The 1,983-nt window shown below is 50.0% G+C and overlaps 1 protein-coding gene across 1 annotated transcript in view; it reads left to right on the top strand.

Moving 5' to 3' along the window:
• ENPP7 (ectonucleotide pyrophosphatase/phosphodiesterase 7) overlaps positions 1-1,977 on the top strand; it is a gene marked incomplete at its 3' end in the record, with an annotated part of 3,643 nt that extends 1,666 nt beyond the window's left edge. The window contains exons 3-4 of the mRNA XM_009874745.1: positions 654-1,274; positions 1,846-1,977. Of these exons, the coding sequence (XP_009873047.1) occupies positions 654-1,274; positions 1,846-1,977 (753 nt within the window). The remainder of the gene's footprint in view (positions 1-653; positions 1,275-1,845) is intronic.
• Between the last annotated feature and the right edge of the window lie 6 nt (positions 1,978-1,983).

Below are 1,983 nucleotides of genomic sequence, written 5' to 3'. Positions count from 1 at the left end.
ATGATCATTCTATTAAAAACAGCAAAAAATAACAGACGCCTTTCAGCTTTATTAAGACATTAATAAAGCAGGTTATCCTTTTGCTGTTTAAAGTAACCTCAGATGGTTCCTTAGGGAGCATCCCAAGCCCAGGGTTTTCATACACTCCGAGGCACAAACCTGGTTTCTTCAACCTGGGATCCCTGCTTTTGGGCAATGGCATCAGGGGGTGATGCCCCTGTCAGTGGAGCATCCCAGCAGGCTTTGAATCTGGCTTTAAGACAGGACCCAAGGCACGTACCTTTGCCTGCATTAAGCTGCCAGATTGGCCCCGTGAGTTCAGGGTGAGTGTTTAAATTGTTGGAGTAAAGCACCTTAATGACTCGGTGGTCAAGAGCCGGAGGGTCCACACAAGGTACAAACGGGTCATTGTTTCCAAAGTTATAACCAGTGCTTCTAACACAGTGAGAAAAACGACGTGCAGGAGTTCTGGGAAGGGCAGTGCTTTCAATTAATCACTTTTAATTGGCAATGAGCAAGAAAACCTCATTAGAGGCAGAGGTAGACATTAGGGGGCTGAAAGAACTAACCGCATTAGTAGGTGGTTGCACTGACAGATGGAGAGATGCTGCAGGGCGAGTTCAGGTGAGTTTATGCAATGTCTCCACTAACAGGGTTTAAAGACAGGCTCTATCTATTTCCCCGGAGGAAGAGCAAAATACCAAGGGGAAGAAGTGAACATGAAGTTGGTGGAGCCCCTCGTGTTCAACTACAGCAATGAAACGAACTGGAGAGAGAACATTGACACCGCCATGGAATGGTTCACAGTGAACAACCTCGACTTCATCGCCCTCTATTTCGGTGAGCCAGACTCATCAGGACATAAGTACGGCCCCGAATCCACGCAGAGGAAAAGCATGATCGAGCAGGTGGACAGGACCATCGGTTACTTGAGGAGGCGCATCCAGGAAAGCGGCCTAGAGTCAAACCTCAACCTCATCATCACATCTGACCACGGCATGGAGACCGTCATAAAGACCAACGAGATTCACATTAAGGCAGTAGAGAACTTCACGTTCCAAGACATCCAGTTTGAACTCTTAGATTACGGACCAAATGGACTACTGGTGCCAAAGGAAGGAAAATTGGAGCACGTGTATTCAGTCCTGAAAAACGCCCACCCAAACCTACACGTGTACAAGAAAGAAGACTTCCCGAAGAGATTCCACTATGCCAACCATTCCCGGATCACCCCGCTCGTGCTGTACAGTGACCCAGGATATGTGATCCACGGGGTAAGACGTATGCCCAGATACATCTTACTCTCTTTGGGGGATCTGCCTCTCTCCTTCCATCCTTCTCATGGCACCCCAGTACCCACCTGGCTTCATGCCCTCATGCTGATTAGCGTCCCAGCAAACAGGCTGAAACTCTAGCTCTTTGGGTAAAGACCTCCTCTGCTGTTCAGACAAAAAAAGGGTCCAGAAGTCTTAAGGCAGGACTTGCATAAGTACCAGTTGCAGGATCCTCTCCCCACGTGGCGTTGAGGGAAGGCTCAAAGAGGAGGCCAGCAGGCAGCTCCCCCTCGCAAACCCCTCTGTCCAGCAATAGTCAGGTGTGCTGACATTTAGGCAGGGAATTTGCAAGGTGTGATTGCTTGAGGGCCGTGTCTAGGCAACACCTTCCACCTTCTGCAAAGTTTATCACTATTAGGTCAGCTTCAGAAAACTCAAAAGAAACCAAACAGGCTGTCAAACCCCGTGGCTGTCGAACATGACACGTGAGAGCAGGAGAGCTGGTGGCGTCCAGCAGCGCTGCTGGGCGGGGTCAAAGGATTCAGGCACTCCCGTCCTCTCTCCCTTTCAGAGATACAAGGTCCAGTTCAACAAAGGGGAGCACGGTTTTGACAACGAGGCCATGAACATGAAAACCATCTTCCGCGCCGTGGGGCCGGCCTTCAAGCAGGGGCTGCTGGTCGAGCCCTTCGAAAGCGTCAACGTCTAC

The sequence above is a fragment of the Apaloderma vittatum genome, unplaced genomic scaffold (genome assembly GCF_000703405.1).
Source record: "Apaloderma vittatum isolate BGI_N311 unplaced genomic scaffold, ASM70340v1 scaffold13378, whole genome shotgun sequence".
Lineage (NCBI taxonomy): Eukaryota > Metazoa > Chordata > Aves > Trogoniformes > Trogonidae > Apaloderma > Apaloderma vittatum.
This window is presented reverse-complemented; position numbering and strand designations above follow the sequence as displayed.